Source organism: Erpetoichthys calabaricus, chromosome 13 (genome assembly GCF_900747795.2).
Source record: "Erpetoichthys calabaricus chromosome 13, fErpCal1.3, whole genome shotgun sequence".
NCBI classification, from domain to species: Eukaryota; Metazoa; Chordata; class Cladistia; order Polypteriformes; family Polypteridae; genus Erpetoichthys; species Erpetoichthys calabaricus.
Window position 1 is genome coordinate 47,741,953 of NC_041406.2, and position 22,844 is coordinate 47,764,796.

The 22,844-nt window shown below is 35.7% G+C and overlaps 1 protein-coding gene across 2 annotated transcripts in view; it reads right to left on the reverse strand.

Moving 5' to 3' along the window:
• Nucleotides 1-4,764: 4,764 nt before the first annotated feature.
• oxnad1 (oxidoreductase NAD-binding domain containing 1) overlaps nt 4,765-22,844 on the reverse strand; it is a 42,845-nt gene continuing 24,765 nt past the window's right edge. For both annotated transcript variants that reach the window (XM_028818204.2, XM_028818203.2), the window contains 3 exons: nt 21,668-21,910; nt 10,812-10,920; nt 4,765-5,370 (listed from right to left, as the gene is read on the reverse strand). In XM_028818204.2, coding sequence (XP_028674037.1) covers nt 5,216-5,370; nt 10,812-10,920; nt 21,668-21,910 — 507 coding nt within the window. In that variant the 3' untranslated portion in view covers nt 4,765-5,215. The remainder of the gene's footprint in view (nt 5,371-10,811; nt 10,921-21,667; nt 21,911-22,844) is intronic.

Below are 22,844 nucleotides of genomic sequence, written 5' to 3' on the forward strand. Positions count from 1 at the left end.
ACTTGACTATCGGAGACAAAGACCCTGGGGGACAAGGAAGGGAAAGGGGCGTAAAATTTTCAACAAGCACAGCTTGTTCAATGTGGAAGAAAAAATAAACTCACACATAGACTAACAGCAACAATTTATTGAACATTTTCACTCTTATACTCTGAATACCAAAAATTCAATTTAGTTCATTTAAGTATGCATTCTTATGTACCTGGTCATACTCCTAATATTTAGCCCAAGACATCCAGATGCCTTAGTCTTTTCTTTGCATCTACTAACAATTTGGGTTGCAATGTGGCTATGGAATGTATTTCTTTTCTTATGTTTCTAGGACTGCTAAATTAAATTCTCATTGTAAACAACAGTGACCACAATGTGTGATTTTCTTGCTAGTGAGGAATTTGCTTTTTTTCTTGTTTTATTTCCCCATTTATACCACACACACTAAAAAGCTGAATGTATCATAATAAAATAAAAAGGTTGCACACCTTTCCAATTTACATTAAGCAACTTGGTCCAGAAACCACAAGACTATAGCCTATGCAAGATATGCAGTTCTGTAAAACTGAGTTTACAGTGCAAATATTCTGTATTTTAAAATCAAGTCCATCCTGCAACATTCTATGAAGAATACAGCTCAACCACAAAAAGCTATTCAAATTACAGCATATGAAAATATCAGTTTAAAGCCTATTGCTCATTGTACTTTTTGTTCTTGGTTATAATTTTAACACATGTCTATTACAAAAAGTTTAACCTTTATTAAAATGTGAATATTGGCATATTTAGTTTATAGTAAAGTTACAATTTTTGAAAAAACATAAAAGCATACTTATGATCAGCAGTTTAAAATATAATAGTTTGTCTACTCTTTTCTTTAGGTCAAAGTGCCCTTAACTTTGATTCAAGTAGACACAAAGCTTACGCAACAGTAACAAACCATACAGTCAGACAGCAGTCTTACTAAATGTCACAAAGAACAGTTATCTCAACAAAAACTGTTAACAGTATTAAAAGAATTGGACTTCAGAGGAATAGGTTAATTATAACTAAGCACATCATAAATATTTATTTAGTGCTGTAAATGAACTTTACAGCGTTCTTATACCTGAAATTCATAAATGTAAAGAATACAACTTTTTAATAATATTTCACACAATTTTGAATTTAATATTTATGTGAAAAAATAAGATAAGTAGAGTTCCTAATAAATGTTAAATTAAAAAGAAAAAAAAGTATGACAATGAAAAAAAAAAAAAAATCACAAATTCACATTCATAAAATGTTACTTTAGGTGGTATACATGTAGGCAACAATAACTCATTTAGTCAAAATGAAGGGTTTATTTTTTAATAGAAAGCACTATGTCATATCAGCAATAGTTAACATTATACACTATGTTTTGCACTTACCATGAAAAAAAATTCAAAATAGAAGAACATAGAAAATACTGCTCACAAAATACAGATCCATTGTGTTTAATAGTTAAAAATACAACTTGAACTCCGAAATATATGGTACAATATGCAATATATACAGGGTTTTTTTTTATAAAATACATCTTTACATAAATCATGATTGGAACTCTTGTTAGGATTTCTAAGGTTTTAAAAATAAGGCAAGAAGTAGGAGCAAGCCCCAAACTCCTGTATAGAATCAAGCTTCTTATGCTTGTTAAAGTTTACATTTTTCACCCTAACGGCTTCATAACTAGTAACTTGTCTAGTGTGATGTTCAGGCAAATTGTGTTACTAAAGATCTGTTTCAAAAATTGTTTTGGAAATCATGAATAGCAAATATTTATGGATTATTAAATTCATATCAATGTCTTAAAAGTATTCTTTTTTAAAATCAAACAGTATACATGTATTCCTGATGAAATTCACAAACCAACCTCATATTTAATTCTTGTCATCATGTGATAAAAACAGAAATTTTTAGGACTGTTGGCACAATATGAGACTGGTCCAGTCCAAGAGACCAAAGTGAATATTCAAATAACTAATAACATGTTAAATTAAGTGGTAAATATAAATTGTCTCAGTATAAGTGAATGCGAGTGTGTCAATGAGTATTCTTTATAATAGTCTGGCATCCTGTCAATAGTTTATTCCTGTTTTGTTCCCAGTTCTCCCAGGTTTGGCACTGGCTCACCGCAACCCCTAGTAGGTTAGAAAATGGACAAGTTGACTGTGTTTACTTGGTTCTGCTAATAGTCTATGAACTGAAAACAATCAGCACTTGTCTGCTTTCCTGAGAAATATATTTTACCTGAACAATCCTAATGAACTGCACATTATATGTGTTAATTTACTGAATCGTGATTGTGTCAAGAAGTTTCTTTTCATTATAATAATGATAATTTTGATTTAAAAAATAAATTCAGGTGGCAATAAATCATACTGCAGAGAAAGCATAAAATATAACCTACATATTGGTCAGTGCCTTTGTAAGTGATTTAAAGCAAGTGAAATAAGGCCAAAGAAGTATCGAGAAATTCAATGAAAAACTTTGAACAGCTAGTACAGTAATAAAGTATAACATTAATGAATTTCTATTAAGATTACTTCTGCACACATGATTAAGTGTGGAATCAGAAAAACGTAATAAAAGGAGCTCAATTCACAGCAGGTATCAGTTCAAGACAGTGGAAGTAATGAAAACTTGAGGCAATACACCAGTCTCGAACTGGAATTTGCAAACAGCTATTAGAATAATATAATATAGTTGCAGACCTATAGACAAGTCAAAGAAATACATACACATGTATATATACATATATTGCATACAGTCCACATTAGACTACACAATTTAGTTATCTACATTAGTGGACTTTGGATATAACTGAAGTCTGCTCAGTAAGTTACATCTTGCCTGAAGAAGGGGCCTGAGTTGCCCCAAAAGCTTGCATATTGTAATCTTTTTAGTTAGCCAATAAAAGGTGTGATTTTGTTTGACTTTTCACTACTATCCTCCTATCAGGAAACAATTAACCTGCCCTAAGTAAAGCCCAGAGTTTTTTTATGTTTGCACATCAGTCCTGGTAAATGTCCAGGCTCATCAATGAAATGTACAGCATTATGGTATGCAGCTTGAAAAACAACATTGTAAAACCATGTACAATTAATTTGCAAATGCTCCTGCTACATTTTAAACATATCTTGTTTAAAAGATAAGATTGCAACTGAGGCAGCATGTGCTGAACATCACTCTTTTGTCTAACACAGAAATAGCTACACCTCTAGTATACTGGGTAAACAGCAAGACGAACAGAAAACATCAGGTGTGATGCTGAACTCTAGGCAAGCGTCTTTGAGATAGACTTTTAATAGACTATTAAGAAACCTCCTTTCCCAATTAGGAAACAGCTTAGTGACTGAAAATATCAGTATTTTTTATCAAATCAAAGTTAAAGATACAATGTATAAAATAGCAGATACAGATTTATTGTTTAACAATGTCAACTAATCATATCACAGTGTTGTGCAATGGTGACACATTACCAGAAGAGGTCAAATTAACTATTGTTTGTTCAAAGTGACAGATTACTCTTTAAGAAGAGTGTGACAAACCTTTACCTGCACATAACTGTAGGGTCGGAAAGGGCTTCCTCACTGCTGCTTTGAAACATCTCAGTGACAAAAAATACTGAATACCACTAAACACCTTCTGTAACACTAAATTTCAAAGTGTAGACTTTCACAAAATGCTTTGCTAAAGGGAAATTACCTGATGACCATAGGTCTAACACATGTTGCTACACATATCCTTTGAAAACACAGAACAAGTGCCAACAACAAAAGACACAAAAACAGACATTCACCTCTGTACCTATTATTTTAAGATGCTAGATCAGTGGAGCATTTAACTTTAGTGAGAGTAAGAACCAACCAGTGGTGAAAGTTGTTTTTTCTGAAGATTTAAAGGGCAAGCATTGTATTTTTGAAGGCAAGATGTCATTTTCTCAATATTGGTTTGCTGTTTTTAGTTCCAAAGACTTATGTTGACTAAAGTTTTTTTTCAGCAATTTAATACAAAACCACATCTCTCTGAGAGACTTACAATGGAAGAATACTACATACATGAAATAAAAGGTTAAAGATCAATATGTTCACTCAAAGAAGAAAAGGCATTCATTCACATGGTGAAATGTTATTATTAAATAACATACAATATTAACATAAAATATATACAAACTGTCCCCAAAAAGACATTGTTTTTTGTGCAGATCCCCTACCACAATATGTTCCTACAAGTGGCCTAGTTACTGTATATCTATCACATGCACCGCTGTTTACATGAAAATTCTATCCAGGCTATTTATTGTACATGGAGTTGAAAAGAATTAAGTGTTGAAAAAAATACATCAATTTTAAAAAGTATCTAGGAAAAGAGCAAGTATATCTTTACTGTTAAAAAAAATAACCATACATTCAAAAATGTTGTCCGTTACTAAACTGGCATAAGTGCCAAATTAGGAGGCATGCATTTGAGCCACTCTGTTGCAGATTTGACAGCTTGGTCCTTATGCTATTGTTATGTAAAGCCTTATGTTATTGTTGTAGCATGTATAAGATATAATGGTTACTCTCTTGAATCAAGAAGAAAACTGCTTAAAATATTTTGCGTTGTTAATGCCCAATCTATAATATTACCTGTAGTAGTGTATTCCACTTTTGAGGTACTTTGGTCATAAAGGTTTAATAAAGTATTAAGGGCATTCACCACACACTTATCAATGTGATAAATGCACTGTACAACTGTTTTGAAATGTGAAAATGAAAAGGATTACTTTATTGGTGTTTAGATCACAATACTACAGACTAACACTATAAGACAGTGGGAACACTTACTGATTAACAGTTATTTTCTAAACTCTGAAAAATAAACATTTGTTGATGTGACACAAGGACCATTATACCAGCCAGTTGTCCATATCAGTATAATATTAATAAAAACACACACAAAAACTAGCATCAGAACCATAATCTGAAATGTTTTCAAAACAGGAAAAAGCCAGTTTTACTTGCAGTATGGAACAGAAATGAGATGACAGACCGACTATTTCTCAACAATGGTGAGCAAAATTTTTTACATGAGGTCTATAGTAAAATTTTAAGAAAACAACTTTCAATTATTTTAATATTGTAAAATACAGTATTTTACAGTAAAACAGAATAACACTTTCTGCATACTCTGAGTATAAGAACTTCCATAAGAAAAACTACCACCATTTTTCAAATAGAATTTTTTCTTTGGGAAATCCTAAATTGATAAGCTGACTAGAAACAGACTGTATCATAGGTGGTGGTCCACATATATAGCACAGGTTATTTTGGAATATATGTTCTTCCAGAATCTTTTCAGAAATTCTTCCCTCTGTAAAGAGATCAAGTAAAAAAAATCCATATGTCTAATTTTAGGAACAAATTATAATAAGATATCATTCATATTTGTATTTTTTTAAATACAAGGCACTGAAAATGAAAATATTAAATTCAAACATTAGCCTCAAATAAAATCTTAAAACATCACTTTCACAATCAGTAACACTGAAGTTCTACTTTTCTTCATGTACAATGCATAAGAGAACCCTTATGTATTGGCATAGCAACAGTACAGATTACCAAAAACCGTTTTTTATTTTTGTTATGATATGGATTTTTCTTATACCGCAACACCGGCTTAAATAGCCTAAACAACATTCGGAACGTGGCACAGCGGGAAACTGTTTAAGGGTGGACCTTTTTCACTGCTGCACCGCTAAACATGCAACGGAGTACATGCGTTAGTGGAGGTATTGAACGGTGAAAATGGACAGAGAACATTCCGAAACTGAAGCTGTAGCAGACGATAAAGTTGAACATGATAACACAGAAGAACTTTTGCAGAAAAAAGCAGCCGTGTCTGTTGTCTGGAGATCGGATGTGGACCTTTATGTTCAAATGTGTGAATACTGTTTCTATACTACTGGATAATACTGCAAACCAAGTTGTACTTGTTTTATTTTTTTTTTCAATACTGTGTAATGTACCCTAAGTTCTTGTCTATAAGCCGGACTCATGTATTAGCCGGAGACCAAAAATCATACGAATTTTTAAAATAAAATTGTATCATAGATAAGCCGGACTCATGGATAAGCCGAACGTACTATAACCTATAACTAATAGAAGGGAGGGAGGTCAGTGGTCTCACTCGCGCCCATTTAATTTCTTTAAGGGGGGAGAGAGTGTGAGATATTGGCGTCTCTCTCACTCCCCGCATGGCGCGGTTGGAGCGGCCGGAGCGCGTTCTTTCTGCTCTGGGCGTCGCCGAGTCAACACGAGCGCGTAGCGGTCATTTAAATTGTGATTTTATATGTAAGCATATTTAAATATATATCGCGGATTTCTGCGGACAATGGGTCTTTTAATTTCTGGTACATGCTTCCTCAGTTGGTTTGCCCAGTTGATTTCATACAAGGGACGCTATTGGCAGATGGCTGAGAAGCTACCCGGCTTACTTTTCTGTCTCTCTTGCGCTGACTATCTGTGATCCTGACGTATGGGGATTGAGCAGGGGGGCTGTTTGCACACCTAGACGATACGGACGCTCGTCTAAAAATGCTGAAAGATTATCTTCACGTTGCTATCTTTTGTAAAGCTGATTCCTGAAAAGACATGCTGCACAGTGCTTCGCATACTTAAAAGCTCGAAGGGCACATATTGATTTTTGACTGAAAAACAAACTCTCCCTCTCTCTCTCTTTGTCTGCTCCTGACGGAGGGGGTGTGAGCTGCCGCCTTCAACAGCTTTGTGCCGCGGTGCTTCACATACTTAAAAGCCAAACAGACATATTGATTTGTTTGCTTCACTCCTTTGAAGAGGAAGATATGTTTGCATTCTTTTAATTGTGAGACGGAACTGTCATCTCTGTCTTGTCATGGAGCACAGTTTAAACTTTTGAAAAAGAGACAAATGTTTGTTTGCAGTGTTTGAATAACGTTCCTGTCTCTCTACAACCTCCTGTGTTTCTGCGCAAATCTGTGACCCAAGCATGACAATATAAAAATAACCATGTAAACATGTGGTTTCTACTTCGCGGATATTCTTATTTCGCGGGTGGCTCTGGAACGCAACCCCCGCGATGGATGTATAAGCCGGACTTATGTATAAGCCGATATTCTATTTTTTCATTTTCACAACTTTTTTCCTTAGGTAAGCCGCGGCTTATAGACAAGAACTTAGGGTACCTGGGTACTGTGTAATAGTGTGACGACATGTTGAATTTATTCTTGACAGTTCCACTTTAATCTTGACGTTTATCACGAGAATAAAGTCGACATGTTGACTATATTCTCGACATTTCTACTTTATTCTTGCCGTTTACATCGAGATTAAAGTAGACATGTTGACTTTATTCTCATAATTTGTCATTAAAGTAGAACATCGTAAATTAAACTTCATCTTAAAATGAATATTTAATTTACAAGATCTTCTCAAACCCCGTCATAAGTTATGTAGCACATTAAATGCTTTGTGTTAAGTGTTCCCTGAGCCTTATTAATCGCTACTTGCTTCTTAAACTGACTTCCTCTTACACTAACAGGAGGCACAGGCACCACACAGAATACATTAATTTCTTGATATTCCTGCTCCCTGAACATTTAGAATGCTAAGATAAATACTTGATATCATTTTCATGATGAAATGCATTAAAGCAGGTATTAATCATGTTGGGGCATGGTGGCATGGAGGGTGCACTGCTGCGTTGTAGCAAGGGGGTCCCGGGTGTTCCCTGCCTTGAATTTGCATGTTTTTCTGGTGGGTTTACTCGGCATGCTTCAGTTTATTTCAAAGTCATGTAGGATGTGGGGTTTTGTTATGCTATATTGACCCTGCTAGTGTATGTGTTGCTCGTATTCACCCTGTGATGTGCTGGCTCCCTGCTCAGGATTTGCTCCTGCCTCACACACAATGCTTGCTGGGATGGGTGCAACCCTGAATGGATGGCATAATTAAACACATATAACGAAGATTTTTTTAAAGTTCTGAACACTCCGTGGTCTAAGTTTATCGTTTTAATTTCATAAAGATGTTTATCATGTGGTGATTGGTTACATGGAGAAAGAAAAAGGAAAGATAGGAACTGGGGGTTTGGTATGTCAGACAGAGACAGCACGCATGCAATAAAGAAAGCCCGCTCAGAAGAACACACGTTGAGACCCCTTACTGCGAGGGAGCAGCACTCCCGTGCAAGTTTATTACCTGCTTTAATACATTTCATCATGAAAATTTATCTTAGCATTCTACATTTTCAGAGAGCAAGAATATCATGAAGTGAATGTATTCTGTGCAGCGATCGCTGCCGGCGTCTCCTCTTAGTGCACGAGGAAGTCAGTTTAAGAAGCGTGTAGCGATTAACAACTGGGTCGGGGAACACTTAACACAAAGCATTTAATGTGCTACATTAACTTATGACGGGGTTTGAGAAAATCTAGTAAATTAAACATTGAGTTTAGGATGAAGTTTAGTTTACGACATTCTACTTTAATGACAAAATAAACTATGAGAATAAAGTAGAAATGTTGACTTTAATCTCGACATAAGCGTCAAGATTAAAGTGGAAATGTCGAGAATAAAGTCAACATGTCAACTTTATTCTCGACATATAGTTTTTTTTGTCTTCACCATGGCCCTAATACGTTTCCGTAGGGCTATACCACAAATAGCATTATAAATGCAAGTTGCAGTTTTATTATTTATGAATATAGCTTAGCTTGAAGCAAGGCCCATATTAATGCAGTTTGCCTTAATGATGGTTCAGTTGGTAAAGATGTCATCACCAAGTTGCACTTGTTTTATTTTAATTTGGTGAATACTGTGTAATGCACCTGGGCTTGAAGTCTTGGAAGTAATAGTATTATTACTGAAAGTTGCACTATTATTAATTTTATTGTTATTATTTATTAGTTTAAATATTATGCACTTTAATGATGGTAACGTTGTTTAAAAAGTCATTTTAACGTGTCAGTGGACAAAGATTGTTAACATTAACAAAGTGTAGTTGGTTTACAAAAAATATTTACTATTTATTCCTTTTCTAAGACATGTTCAGTGCAATACAACTTTTGACAAGCACCTCTGGATATTTTACTATGTCTAAATACCTATTTGGATGGTTGAAAATATGTAGTCAAAATTTCAGTTTAAGTTGTTTGCAAACTTTGTTCAATAAAAAGGCTCTATATTTTGACTGTATCTGTCATGTAATGTGATTCAGTCTCTTCATTAGTGCCACTTTATGGGGTCATGCAAACCTATATTAATACTTGTGTGCAGATTAAAATGTTTTTTTGTACAATGTACAATTCTCATGACAGTGGAATAGGTTATTGTTAGCCAGTAATTGCAGTGGAAAATGTGGTTAACATCCACTCATGCATGGGGAAAAAAATACCGTACAATACCGTGAAACCGGTATAATTTTGAAAAATACCGTGATATACAATTTTGGTCATACCGCCCAGTACTAAGCCTGACTGTGATGCCAGAAATGTTACATAATTTTTACTGTGGTCCATTCTTTTATTGTATATCTTATTTTAAATCATACTGACTGTTCAAAACAGAATATCACAAAGTCCTTCTAAAAAGAAAAAAATCTCAAAATTAAATTCTGTTTTTGTAATAACAATGCCTCCTATAAATGTCAGTAATTATATTACTGCTTAGGAAGGGAATCTTTGGACTTAATGTAGCCAATGACCCATATCAAAATTTACAAAGGTTTCCCATTAATTATCACAATTACAACAAACCCATGCTGGTAATTTAAGGCTATTTGCATTTTTATATTTGCTTGTAGTTAACTTTTTAGAAAATGTGCAGGAGACCTGGCCATAGTCTATCACCACCCTTTATAAATTTAATGTTTTATGTATTTCAGTAAGGCGGCATGATGACATAGTGGTTACTGAGTTACCTTGCTACTTCTACACCTGCCCATTGCCTGAGTTGACTTTCCAAAGGTTAACTGTTGGCTAGGTAGGTGCGAAAGAGTGTGCCCTGTGATGGTCTGGCACTTTGTGAAGGGTTGGTTGATGCTTTGCATCCAAGACTGTAGGGGCATGCTTCATGCTCCCAACAACACTGAACTGAATAAGTAAGAGAATAAAAGGTAAATATGGTTTTAAGTAGGTAAGTATCTTTGTGTAATTTTTTTCTTTGTCAGTGGTAAATGTAGGATAATATTTACAACAGATTGAAAATAACTGTTATCATTAAGCAATGCAAAATATAGCTATGAAAGACAATAAAAAATATTAATAGTTGTTTAGTAAAACTGTTTTCATTATTTCAACCTCTTTTTAAATTATTATTATTATTATTATTATTAACTTCATTTTTTTTTATTTTGCTTAGATATTTTTTAAATCTCCTAGGCAAAATGTACATTATTTTCTAGAGACCTGTGATGTGAAGCATTAATGTTTATAATCTTTCAGCTTGTCCATTTTATTAATTATTTTAAGAAATACTCACTTTTTATCAACTATACTATATTAATACAGTTAGTGCTACCGAAGAAATCTTTAAACAAGATTGCTAATAACGAGATATTTTCAGTACTTACTCAGGAAAAGTTAAATTGATTAATTAGTTTTTATTATTGTGCATTTTCACAATGTACAATGTGTATCACTACAAGTTAAGCTACAGTGAGATCACCATATAAATATAAAAGTTATTTTATAGAGTTGTTATATTGCACCACAAATGCTATAATTTGCTTTTGCCTGTTAATCATTTTGATTTAAAATAAATAAATAATCAACATACCATTGACATATGCTCGAAGTTCTTCACTAATTTTTGTCTTCTGTTGTGTTACATGAAAATCACATGCAATCTTCCCAGAAAACTCTTGCGAAAGTCCAATAATGGTATTCTAGGAAAAAAAACATGTTACTTTGTAAGAGGTTTGTAAGCCAGTCTTGTGAAAAAAACATACTGTAATTAGTATATATTTAATTTTATCAAACAACCAAGCTAACCCTAGTTTATATAGCCCCTTTCTGCAGCAAACAACATTGTAGAGCACTACACTAGTAAATACAAAATACAGTAGCTTACATGTTTTTACAGTTTGAACATAGACAGGTCAAGTCTAATTTAGCATCTATTATACCATGCTATCTACAATGACAAACTAATCTATCACTGTAATTTATCATTATAATGCATTAGGAAAAATATTTATGAACTATGGCTTACAGTAAATTAAAATATCTGCTATAGGCCTGCCATATATTTATTGTGACACTGTATTTATTCAGTCATATGTGGTGCTGTGAAAACATGCTTGCTCTTTTCAGACTTTCTCTTTTATTGTAGATTTTTGACAAAGAATGGTTTCGGCTTCTTAACCAAAATCTGATATTAGAAAAAGGGCTCCTAAGGACTAACACTTTTTTAAACTTATATTGCTTTTTTCTCAATGAACAAAGTTCTCCAACATCAACTGGAATAACAGCAAGTCATGCCACCTTAGATTAACACTACTAAGAAGGTTAACAATGTCAAACTTTCAAACAGGTAAAATGCCTACACAGGGTTGGCACTGATGGCAGGACAACTCAGATAATCAATTAAGTTAATAAACAGGAGGAATGTGGAGAGAAGAAAAGGGGAGAAAAAAAATATCAGACTCCAGTTTCAAAACCAATCTTCTAGACAAATCATTCAGCATCAGGAATCACTACACCAAACGTGCAATAGCAAACAAGATAAAATATTAAGAAATTCATTTTTTTTAACCACTACTTCTTGACCTTTTTTTTTTTTTAGAAGAAGTTTCCTGCTTCTTGTATATATGAGTTAGATAGCCTGTGTAATGAGTAAATACAATTTGCACTATCCTTAATTTAATATTTATGATTAATAATCAGTATTATTTTTCATATAACTTTGCCTCTCCTACTAACAGCATTACATTAATATCAACTGCAGACAACAGTACAAAAGCATATACTGCATGTACAAACAAATTTTTTTTTTTATCGGAATGGCAATTATCCTTTAATAAAAACCCATCACAAATGTAATATTTTTCAAACATTGCTCTAATTGTTTTGTAATCTTTCCAGAAGCAATCTTTTTCTCTAAGACTGACTAATATTAATTTTACTACAGTAGAAATGCAGAATGTTTTTGCTGATTTTCACTAGCTAAAATTCTGCACAAGAACAAAATAATTTCTTTTCATCCCATATTGTGAGCTGCTATGATTTTAACCTAAGGAAATGTGATTAACCTGTTAATAAATGTTAATTTATTCATCTTAGCAAAACTGAGATGAAATTCTTTTTCATTACAAATCTTACAGTTCTTCCAATTTATTTTTTTCTTCCAACACATTTAAAAATGCAATCAAAGTGAAGAAAATGTGAAAATTTGAAAAATATTTATGTATTTATCCTGAAAAGCAATGCAAATGATTTAAGATTGTAGAAAAATGTAAAGACTACATTTGCTTATCTGATCTAATCTCATGAAAACCAAATGTAGAATTACTGAGAAATATATAGAAAAATGAAGGGGCTTTAATAACTATAAAAGGTGGAACATTCATATTGAGGCTAATGTCTGTCTTTCTTTGAAAGTAACATGCTTTCTACTATATGTAGTGCCCTCCATAATGTTTGGGACAGAGACACAAAAGTGTTGTCATTCTACATGGTGTGACCAAAATGTATGCAAATACCCTTAATTAATGTTTTGCAATGAGAACTATAATCATGTCTAAATTGTTTGATCTGTAATTGTAAACTGTGGAGCAGAGGGGTAAATCAAGGAAAAATGTGTCTGTCCCAGGTATTATGGAGGGCACTGTATTTACTATTATAATCAAATGTATCCCTGCAGTGGGCTGGCGCCCTGCCCAGGGTTTTTTTCCTGCCTTGTGCCCTGTGTTGGCTGGGATTGGCTCTTAAGACCCCCGTGATCCTGTAGTTAGGATATAGCGGGTTGGATAATGGATGGATGGATCAAATGTATCAATTAATTTCCATATAGCTCATAAAATTTGCATCAATCTCCATTAAAGATACTGAATATAATAATTTTAATTTATGTTACAGTATGCTGTTTTTATTTTTGTTTAATTGATGTTACTCTACTGGCTTACGTGATATTACCATTTAATTTAGGTATAATATTCTCTTTTCTGTCAATAGCTTTGAAATTAAAGCAAGTCAAAAAGTGTATGTTGCAGTAAAAGAAAAGTAAACAGTGATTCTTGTCCCTAACAGCTTAACCATTTGAGATAAACATTTTGAGAATTATTTTTCACCATGGTTTGTCTTTAATTCATAACACCTAATAAAAATCTTTAGGAAAAGAAAATAAAAACTAAGTAGAGAAGGGTTAAATAAGCAGCATGCCATAACATACTCTTCAAATGCTAACATATATTTCAAATGCCAATCTGTCTGAATTTACGCTTTTAGCAACTGAATTAGTGATATGCAGTACTGTACTGCTGAACAAAAGAGCTTTTTTTACCATTTAATATCAGCCCTTTCAAGGTTCTTGTCAGCTTCCTTCAAAACAAGACAACACAACTTTACATTTAGAGATGAACGTGTCCCTCAAGGTGAAACGTCTCGTTTCCAAGTCAGAAGTGATAAAAATGCATTTAGGGGTTCATGGCAGTGAGCATGTTTTAAGTAAAAACAGTGTGCTTAGGCTCCATGCTGGTGTAAGTGCACACAGGAGCTTGAACAAGTGGCCCTGGGGTGTTGATGGGGGAATTGACAGGCACGTACATGCAAAAGTATGGGCACCATTGCTTGAAATGTCTGTTACTGTGAATAGTTAAATGGGTAGAAGAGGAACTGATCATGAAAAGGCATAAACTTAAAGATGACTTCTTTAATATTTTAAGCAAGATTACATTTTTATTTCCATCATTCACATGTACAAAATACTAAAAAATGTAAAGGGACAGAAACAAAGGTTAGGGCACCCGACATAGTCAGTACTTAGTAACACCCCCTTTGGCAAGTATCACAGCTTGTAAATGCTTTTGCCAGCCAGCTAAGAATCGTTGAGTTCATACTTGGGGTGTTTTCACTAATTCGTCATGTTTAACCTTATACCTCTGGGTGATCATTTAATTTTCTGCTTGCTTAACTATTCACAGTAACAGATTTTAAGCAAGGGTGTCCAAATTTTTGCATGCCACTGAAAACCAGCTATGGAGGTCACAAGCAGATAAAAGTAAAAAAAAAAAAAATACCAATCATATTTTTGGTTTCACATATGTCTACAACAAATTACCACAAACCCAGGAAATAATACATACATTTTAAAATACTGTACATTTACCCTATGTAGTGCACACATCAGAAAGTCACACCTGAAATGCAGGTTGTTTAAGAATCTCAAAATATAATCTTTCAGACACTCTACAAAAAACAAATCTATAAAAAAAATAGCTAAAACCTAGATCTTTACAAACAAATAAAGTTGGATCAAATAAAGGCTCATGTCACACTGTTAAAATATTAAATAGTTAACTTTCACAATCACATTATGAAATGCTACAAATCTGAAACTCCAGACACTGGATATCATACTTTGCTTAGGATACACAAGCTTCAGTATTTAGTATTTGGCACTACTTATTGTTTTAAGACTCTTATATACTTACTAGCCAACGCCCGCCGTAGCATACGGCGGTGTAAGAACAGGAATGGAAAACGGTGAGAAAGGAATTCAGAAATCAAGAAGAAATAAATACTTCTTGAAAGACGTACTGTGCATATAGAATTTCCGGCCAAGCAGGATTGCATGAGAAAGTGATAAATAAATCAGGCTTTCCGAATTTACGTACTGTGGCCAAGGCGTCCTGATAGTTTTGTTGCATGTATCTTGGACTTCCTGGAAATGTGGAAGGTAATATGATCATTTTGCCTACACGAACGTTGTTATTTTCAGCATTTGCTTGCAGTGCTTCTGATACTTCAACGCGCAGATCTTATTGACGTAATCTGAGATAGTTGAGACGCGTGCCCTCTGTTTTAACATACGCATCTACGACGTACTGTTGGAATAGTTTGCCGCTGGAGTGCAAAATACTAAATGTATTCCTCATTGCTAATCTGTATGCGTAAAATTGGCATTGAGTAAGCCTTATTCGCTTGGAGGTTCTTTTACCGGGAACATGTTGTAAATCTTTGTGCCAGCCAATGTCTCCGTAAGGGAATAAAAGTGGGTAAACCATAGGATCGCAATTCATATTGAGCGTGGAAATCTGTTAACAGGAGTTGCCTATGGGATAGATGCAAATGTCCTTTTCGGCAGGCGTTTCGCCATCTTCTCCGACGAAAATCTTTGCAACATCGGTGTGACATGTCGGGGCATTGTATCGTCATAAATCCTGCCTAGAGGTTTCCTTGAAAACCATTCATACAGATGCTGTTGGATTGGACTGAGCGATTTCATGCATGTGTTTGTATGATTTAGTGAAGGGGTTGATGGTTCTGAGCATAGAATCTAGCTGGAGAAGTACATTTTCGCTGCATGCAGAATTTGCTTTATTTTGTAAGCATACTTTAGTAGCTTGCGCTGTGTCAAAAACATACAACTGTCCATATCCTGGAGAGGTAGAAGTGTTAGCGTATAGTGGAGAGATTTGGTGATAAATTCTGAAAGTAAAAATTCTATTCTAGTCTGTCAGTCAAGAAACAAGTGTTAACAAATGCAACTTTTCTCATAACTGGTCATTTACTATGTGATTTAGTCTATATTCACTCAAAGTAAAATAATGTATATACAGGTAAAATTACATTACAACGAACTGTCAGGGACCTAAAAAATATTTCATTGTAATGAAAATTTCGTTGTAATGAGATTCTGTATTTGTCACTATAGTTCTTTCTTTAACTTGCGTCCAGGCATTTGCAATCATTTCAATAGCTTCTTTCGCGTTAATTTTAATCTTTTCCTGTCTACAAGTTATGCTAACGAGAATTTTTCTCAGCATTTCCTTGCAATAATACTCTTTCAGGGTGTGAATGATGCTCAAACCCAATGGCTGAAGCACTGCTATGCAATTGGGTGGGAGGAATTCAATGCAAACATTATCTAAATGCGCAAGCATGTTGTGGGCAGCACAATTATCAATCAGAAGCCGAATCAGGTTTCTGAACTCCTTTGGGATCCCCCCCACCCAACGGGAACATCACGCTTAAGTGCGTCCCGAAGTGCATTCACCACGTCTGTGGAAGACTGTTTGTCTGTTGCCAGGGCAGGGCAACAGCAAGCGCATAGCGCTACAGTGAAGTGCCACAGAAGCAAATCCTAAAAGATCATGGGTGCACTACAAGTCCCTGTCTTACACCCCAAAACACAAGGGTGAGTCTCAGTACTTTAGCAAAACCAGCTTTATTCAGCTTGAAACAGAAACGGCACAGTTATTTATTGTAGCGGGATCTGCCACTCTCCTATAAACAGACACAGCAGTCAGACAGTGTTGTGACTACGTTAGAGGCCAAGTAATACTGTTCCCTGTATTTACAATGTTCCTTGCATCACCCATCAAGATCTTTTCTGTTTGCTTCAGTGCCGAGCCTCATCAGAACTGTGAGCCTGCTGTTGCCCCGGCAACAGATAAACAGTCTTTCACAGACACGGTGATAGCACTTCAGGACGCTCTTTGGCGTGTTGTCCAGTTGTGGGAGGTCCCAAGAGAGTTTAGGTATCACTGAAAACCACCGAAAACAAAAACAGCAAAAAAAACAGTACAAGGAAAGTCTGAAGAAAGACATTTTTTACAATGTTTCTGTTTGGGGATTGTTGTGCACAACTGATCTGTGACCACAGAACTAACTGCTCTGTGGATGATTCATTCAGGTATTTCATGGTCACTTTGTTGTAATGAAGGTATCTGCTGAATATACTTCGTAGTAAAGAGATTTCTATAGACTAATGTCATAAGGGGAAACTGTCAGGACCATAAAAATTGTAATGAAAATTTCGTTGTAAAGATATTCGTTGTAACGGAATTTTACCTGTATTTAAGACAGAGAAAATGTAAAGAAATAAACAGATTTCTTGTACATATTGATGTCAGTGATATAATGAAAAGTGAACTGGTATATATAATAGGCATATAAGAATCTTATTAAATATACAATTTTAAAGTAATGCAGTTTGTCCATTCACATCCCATAACATAAATCTAACTAATTATAAAAAAAATATTTACACTGTCTTTAAAAAAAAAAAATCAGGATGTTTTATTCAATTGAAATGTTATTTTAGGTAAAGTCAGCATTAATCAACAATAATGTAATAGGTACTGCATCCATTGTCTTCTAAAGCATGTTTCCAGCTAATTAGCTAATAAGTTGGTTGTTTTACAGACCATCAAATACACTGGGAACTACACATTGTAAGACAAATAAAGCAGTCCATTATGATCATGTAATTCTTTATAAACTCTAAACCATGGATCTACAACTCCATTCCTGAAGCATTACTGTGTTTGCAGGTTTTCATTCAAACTCTTTTCTTTAATTAGTGACCAGTTTTTGTTGCTAATCAATTTTTCTCTTCGTTTTAATTGACTTGTTTTTAGCATGAATTGCTTTATTTTTTTCCTTAAATGGCATCCAGACAGAAATAAGATATGAAGAGAGACAACAGATGATCAGCTAAGTCTGGGCCTCAAACTCAAACCAATTTCACACCAACCAGTTTGATAATTAGAAGCCAATTCTTGAGGCTAATTAAAACTGTTATTAAATTCCACAGTGCTTTCTTTCTGCCACAGCAGACATTTCCAAAACTGTTGATTTTCTTTTTTCTAAGAACAACATCAAAATGTTTTGTTGACCTGAGCAGATCAAAATTATGGAGTCCTTCTCCTTTCTTGATTTTCAGATAATGTATGATGGATACAACTTGCTGGTCATGCATTGGGCTTGTTTTGTATCTCTTTATTGCTTGGCTGATAATTAATGAAAAAAAGAAATAAATAAGGGGATTAAGTTTAAAATAGCAAGTCAATTACAATTAAAGCTGGTGTTAATTAGCAGGAAAAACTAGTCACTTAGAAAAGGGATAGAATGAAATCCTCCACCCTCAGGTTCTAGGACTGGCAACAGAGAAGCCTGCTCTACACTACATTCTACAATACCCTTTAGTCAGTGGTGGTAGTCTAGGAAGAAACAACCCAGCCACAGGGGATGCACAAACCAGTGTGTTTCTTTGTGTCAGTCCCAAGCCCAGATAAATGAGGAGGGTTACGTCTGGAAGGGCATCCGGTGTAAAATTTTGCCAAATCAATATGCGGACAACAATACAAATTTCCATACCGGAGTGGTCGAGCCCCGGGTTAACAACGACCGCCACCAGTACTGTTAGTCAACAGGGTGCTGGCGGAAATTGGGCTACTGTTGGCCAAAGAAGAAGAAGGAGAAGAAGAGGGGGGAGACATGTCCGGAGGCAGGAGAAGAGGAGGAAAGTAAAGAGAGTGGAACTGAGGGTAGGAACTTTGAATGTGGCCAGCATGACTGGTAAGGGGAGAGAGTTAGCCGATATGATGGAGAGAAGGAAGGTTGAATATTGTGTGTACAAGAGACTAAATGGAAGGGGAGTAAGGCCAGGTGGATTGAAGGTGGATTCAAATTGTTCTATCATGGTATGGATGGGAGGAGAAATGGAGTAGGGGTTATTCTGAAGGAACAGTATGTCAAGAGTGTTTTGGAGGTGAAAAGACTGTCAGACAGAGTAATGATTATGAAGCTGGAAATTGGAGGTGTGATGGTGAATGTTTTTAGTGCATATGCCCGGCAAGTTGGATGTGCAATGGGTGAGAAAGAAGATTTTTGGCGTGAGTTGGATGAAGTGATGAACAGTGTACCCAAGGGACAGAAAGTGGTGATTAGAGCGGATTTCAATGGACATGTTGGTGAAGGGAACAGAGGAGACGAGGAGGTGTTGAGTAGGTATGGTGTCAAGGAGAGGAATGAAGAAGGTCGGAGGATAGTGGATTTTGCAAAAAGGATGGACATGGCTGTGGTGAATACGTATTTTAAGAAGAGGGAGGAACATAGTGTGTCCAAAAGGATGGACATGGCTGTGGTGAATACGTACTTTAAGAAGAGGGAGGAACATGGGGTGATGTACAAGAGTGGAGGAAGATGCACACAGATAGATTACATCCTATGCAGAAGAGTCAATCTGAAGGAGATTGAAGACTGCAAAGTGGTGGCAGGGGAAATTGTAGTTAAGCAGCATAGGATGGTGGTCTGAGTCAAGGATCAAATGGTGGAAGTTGAAAAAGGAAGACTGCAAGGTTGAGTTTAGGGAGGAGGTGAGACAGGTACTGGGTGGCAGTGAAGAATTACCAGACAGCCTGGGAAACTACAGCAGATGTAGTAAGGGTGACAGCAAGAAGGGTGCTTGGCATGACATCTGGAAAGAGGAAGTAGGAAAAGGAAACCTGGTGGTGAAATGAGGAAATACAGGAGAGTATACAGAGGAAGAGGATGGCAAAGAAGAAGTAGGATAGTCAGAGAGATGCAGAAAGTAGACAAGAGTACAAAGAGATAAGGCGCAAGGTGAAGAGAGAGGTGGCGAAGGCTAAAGAAAAGGCATATGATGAGTTGTATGAGAGGCTGGACACTAAGGAGGGAGAAAAGGACCTGTACCAATTGGCTAGACAGAGGGACCAAGCTGGGAAAGATGTGCAGTAGGTTAGGGTGATGAAGGATAAAGATGGAAACGTACTCACAAGCGAGGAGAGTGTGTTGAGCAGATGGAAAGAGTACTTTGAGAGGCTGATGAATGAAGAGAACGAGAGAGAGAAGAGGTTGGATGATGTGGAGATATTGAATCAAGAAGTGCAACAGATTAGCAAGGAGGAAGTAAGGACAGCTATGAAGAGGATGAAAAATGGAAAGGCCGTTGGTCCAGATAATAATAATAATTCATTACATTTATATAGCGCTTTTCTCAGATGACATACCTATGGAAGCATGGAGGTGTTTAGGAGAGATGGCAGTGGAGTTTTTAACCAGATTGTTTAATGGAAAGTGAGAGGATGCCTGAGGAGTGGAGAAGAAGTGTACTGGTGCCGATATTTAAGAATAAGGGGGATGTGCAGGACTGTAGTAACTACAGGGGAATAAAATTGATGAGCCACAGCATGAAGTTATGGGAAAGAGTAGTGGAAGCTAGGTTAAAAAGTGAGTTGATGATTAGTGAGCAGCAGTATGGCTCTAAGCCCTTTCTTATTTGCAATGGTGATGGACAGGTTGACAGACAAGATTAGACAGGAGTCCCCGTGGACTATGATGTTTGCTGATGACATTGTGATCTGTAGCGATAGAGGGAGCAGGTTGAGGAGACCCTGGAGAGGTGGAGATATGCTCTAGAGAGGAGAGGAATGAAGGTCAGAAGGAACAAGACAAAATACATGTGTGTAAATTAGAGGGAGGTCAGTGGAATGGTGAGGATGCAGGGAGTACAGTTGGCGAAGGTGGATGAGTTTAAATACTTGGCATCAACAGTACAGAGTAATGGGGATTGTGGAAGAGAGGCGAAGAAGAGAGTGCAGGCAGGGTAGAATGGGTGGAGAAGAGTGTCAGGAGTAATTTGTGACAGACGGGAATCAGCAAGAGTTAAAGGGAAGATCTACAGGACGGTAGTGAGACCAGCTATGTTATATGGGTTTGAGACAGTGGCACTGACCAGAAAGCAGGAGACAGAGCTGGAGGTGGCAGATTTAAGATGCTAAGATTTGCACTGGATGTGACGAGGATGGATAGGATTAGAAATGAGTACATTAGAGGGTCAGCTCAAGTTGGACTGTTGGGAAACAAAGTCAGAGAGGCGAGATTGCGTTGGTTTGGACATATGCAGAGGAGAGATTCTGGGTATATTGGGAGGAGGATGCTAGGGATAGAGCTGCCAGGGAAGAGGAAAAGAGGAAGGCCTAAACGAAGGTTTATGGATGTGGTGAGAGAGGACATGCAGGTGATGGGTGTAACAGAACAAGATGCAGATAACAGAAAGATATGGAAGAAGATGATCTGCTGTGACAACCCCTAATGGGAGCAGCCAAAAGAAGAAGAAGGTAGTCTAGGAAGAAACAAAGCCAAAGGTATAAAAACCTGTTACCAATGGAATGTATTTATCATGTGTATAAGTGGCAAATCAAGGGATGGTTATGACTTTGCAGACAGTGGATTTTCAAATCATTACATATATGCATACATTCATCATCAACCAAGTTGCTGCATTGTCTTATAACCTAATTTATTGTATGTACTGTATGTAAATATGTGAGTATATATTCTACTGTGTATACCAACATATAAATACTTAGCAACCAGCTACAATACAATTGCTATCGTTTTGGCATAAAATGTAATATTAACAAAGAACTTTTTTTAACTAATTTGAATTACTAATACTGTATATGTGGTTCAGTGACCTATAATAGTAAAACAAATAAAGTACAAAATCAAAAATAACCTATACTTTCAGATTATAAGACATTTGAGAAGAAATGTGACTTTTCCCATGCTCATTTTACTGGCACTCTTTGTGCTGATTAAATGATAACACTACCCTTTAAACCTCAATCATACCAAATCTAATCGCGTATGTAGTATACAAACCTTGAAAAGTAGTTCATCTGTGCTTTTTGCACTGTAGCACAGCTGGACAAATCCTGGTTCATACCCATAGCCTTGAGCAGTTCTTTGTCTGTGTAGATCAGCCACATGCAGCAATATTGAGTATAGTGGGTTAATTCCTACTCCTCCTGCCACCAATAACAGGTTCTTTGCAGGCTCAGAAGGTAGAGGATCGAAGAAGAAATCTCCTCCTGCTCTCAAAGATACTACTGAATCTAGGCCACACTGCAAAGAGGAAATAATGTTTAAGTCAGCAGGAAAGAATATGTTAATATATAAAAATATTTACATTTACATATATAAAAATGCCTGGAAGTATTTCATTTGTTTTTTTTTTTTTTAAATTAACACAAATGTTTGTTATGCATCATCTGTTGAATGACAAATGCAATGCATGTCTCCATTATATTCCATTTGGTATGGGATTCACAAAAGCAGTGTCAATGTTAGTGATGTACCATCTGTTGGAATGGCAAAATCACAGAAACCAGATGGACACTCAGACACTTATCTTTTTATTAGGGTGGAAGAAAGGTGGTAGTGCATTGTGCCGATTGTGTTATAGTATCATAGTTTTCTTAGGTATAGATTACACTAAACAGTTCTTTGGTCAACTTCTTCAGAATGTTTCCACACCTCATTATGTTTCTTTGAGGTCACCATCCACTTACAAAGCTAAAGTGTTTCCCTTACTGATGCAATAACACAAGGGGTGCACTAATCATGCAGATCACTCACTGACATTCTACCATCTCATTGGCAAGCAAAAGAAAAAATATTATGAGAAAAGTGTGCAAAGAAACATACTTGTACTGTCCTGATTATAACATTGGGCTATGGTTTGATGACTGTTTTGAAACACTGCATGAAGGACTAAATCCCCATCAGTATAGAGTTGACACTTAGATGTACCTTTCCTACTGTATTTATTTTGATTATTTGATATTTACAAGTTTCTGTCATATATAATAATAACTTTTTCACTGTTAAAGAAAAAAAATTCTGTATTTTTAACTCATTTTTCTGGGGGCAAACATAAGGCTAAAGAGGCTGTGCAATACCTCCACACAGGTAATTTGTATACATAGCAATAAATCTGAGTTGAAATGATTACATCAGATTTTTAATAAAAGCCAAACCAACTTACATGCACATGAAA